Below are 1,953 nucleotides of genomic sequence, written 5' to 3'. Positions count from 1 at the left end.
GAGAGAGAGAGAGAGAGAGAGGTGGTGGCGGTGCTTGTGAAGAGAGAGAGGGTTTTTTTAAAGAGGATTTTTTTTTCTTTAATATAAATTACTTTATAATAATCTAGAATGACAAAATTGCCCTTATGAGAAATGAGGATAAAGACAAAATTCTGTAAAAAATTTGACTTTTTTGAAATTTGGACTAAAATGACAACAAAATGCAAACCTCAGGGATCCAGATTTAAAAAATTTAGATTTTGGACAAAAGTGACAAAAGTGAGCAAACCTCAGGGATCATTTTGGCTATTAACTCTTTATAATATTAAGCCCTCTTATATAAAGAAGGCATGTGCATGATACTTTCTACAAACTACATACCACTAATACGACATAAAACATGTTGAACCCTCACCCTACTCCTTCGTTACTCACACTGAGGAAGAAGGCTTTTATCACCGGAGACAACCGTACTGGTTACGATTGCGGAAGCCCTACGTTCTTTCTATCTCACAACACGTTGTCTTTTCCATTCAAACGTCACAAGAATGCTCGTTCTCAGTGTCACACTGGAAATTCATCCGGCCAAATCAAAGCGGTCGCTAATGAACCTAGGACTACCTATGTGATCACAACTATCAACCTCAAAGTTGTGGTTACAGTCCGATTGACTATCGGTGGGGTCCTATCGAACCTTAGTTTGACGAGAGCATTAGACGACAACAACGATTTGCTTGGGAAATCGCTTCTCTTGGAGCTTGTTGCCGCCGAGATTGACCCCGGTTAGTGTACCATCCAACCTTTTATTTTTGGAAAAAAAAAATATTACATTCAATTGCCCGAATAGAAAAACTAAAGAGCAAATTAATTTCAAACAACAACATTGTATTTTGTTAGAACTGTTTTAAAATTATTAACACTTTATATAGTTGAATGATTATAGATAACGTGGAACCAATTTTTCTTATTTTTTTATCAAGGGTCATCATAATAAGACTCTTCTTTGTCGTCAACATCGATTGTTTGTTCTAAAGGGTTAAATTACGTTCTTCTAGAAAAATTCTCAGATTCTATATATAAAATCAAACAAATTCACATAACCAGGGGTCATCAGACACTTTTGTCCCCATCTGGCTAGTCCCCTAATTATAGATGAATAGATGATATTGTGTTTGTTCTAGAAGTAAGATTTTTTGTTACTAACCCCATATTATGCAGGTTAAAATAACCAATCCTATTGTAATTTGGTACAGTTGCGTAGCTAGAAATTTTTTCTTATGGTGTCATTTTTTATGGATACCCCGGTTTATAGTAATCCGGAGTCGAACTTTTTGAATCGGTTATGATCTAGTCGGGTTGAATCACATAATAAAAGTGAATATCACAATAAAAGTACAATGTCATTGAATAAAAACACATAATAAAATTAGAAAGTCATTTGAAATATATAAAAAATGTCATTTAATAGTTGCTCTGTATGCGTTTTCATCTTTTTAAAACGATTCATAATGTTTTCAGTAGCAACTAGCAAAATAAAAAAAAAACATCTTTTTCATTATAACAAACAAGTGCAAGCATCATTCAAATGATCATCAAACATCCGGTTAGGTTAAACAATTGAAACAAAACCAATTAGACATGGGCCTTCAATACTTACTGGACTAGAAAAAATTAAACTTAAGCATGGACCTTTAATGATTTAAAGTATACTAATTAAATTCAAGTAATTGAGCTTAATTTTTGAACTATAAATTTGTTTATTATGCAATTCTTTTAGAAGAAAACAAAACAATGGTGTCATTTATAAAAAGACAATGGTGTCGCTCGTAAAAAACAACGGTGTCGCTCGAATTTTTCCATTTATACGCTGTATTTGCTACACAAAATTCAATGGTGTCGGGGGACACCGTTCTTCAAAGTGTAGCTCCGCCATTGATTTGGTACCACGACTTTAATAAGGTTCAAAAAAACTAA

General features: G+C 33.4%; 1 protein-coding gene across 1 annotated transcript in view; it reads left to right on the top strand.

The window, feature by feature from the left end:
* The first annotated feature begins 358 nt into the window (after positions 1 to 358).
* Positions 359 to 1,953, top strand: part of LOC110878828 (linoleate 13S-lipoxygenase 2-1, chloroplastic) — a 37,835-nt gene continuing 36,240 nt past the window's right edge. The window contains exon 1 of the mRNA XM_022127206.1: positions 359 to 761. Coding sequence (XP_021982898.1) covers positions 380 to 761 — 382 coding nt within the window. The 5' untranslated portion in view covers positions 359 to 379. The remainder of the gene's footprint in view (positions 762 to 1,953) is intronic.

Source organism: Helianthus annuus, chromosome 11, assembly GCF_002127325.2.
Source record: "Helianthus annuus cultivar XRQ/B chromosome 11, HanXRQr2.0-SUNRISE, whole genome shotgun sequence".
Lineage (NCBI taxonomy): Eukaryota > Viridiplantae > Streptophyta > Magnoliopsida > Asterales > Asteraceae > Helianthus > Helianthus annuus.
The sequence above is the reverse complement of the archived record's forward strand: the minus strand, read 5'-3'. Positions and strand labels throughout refer to the sequence as shown.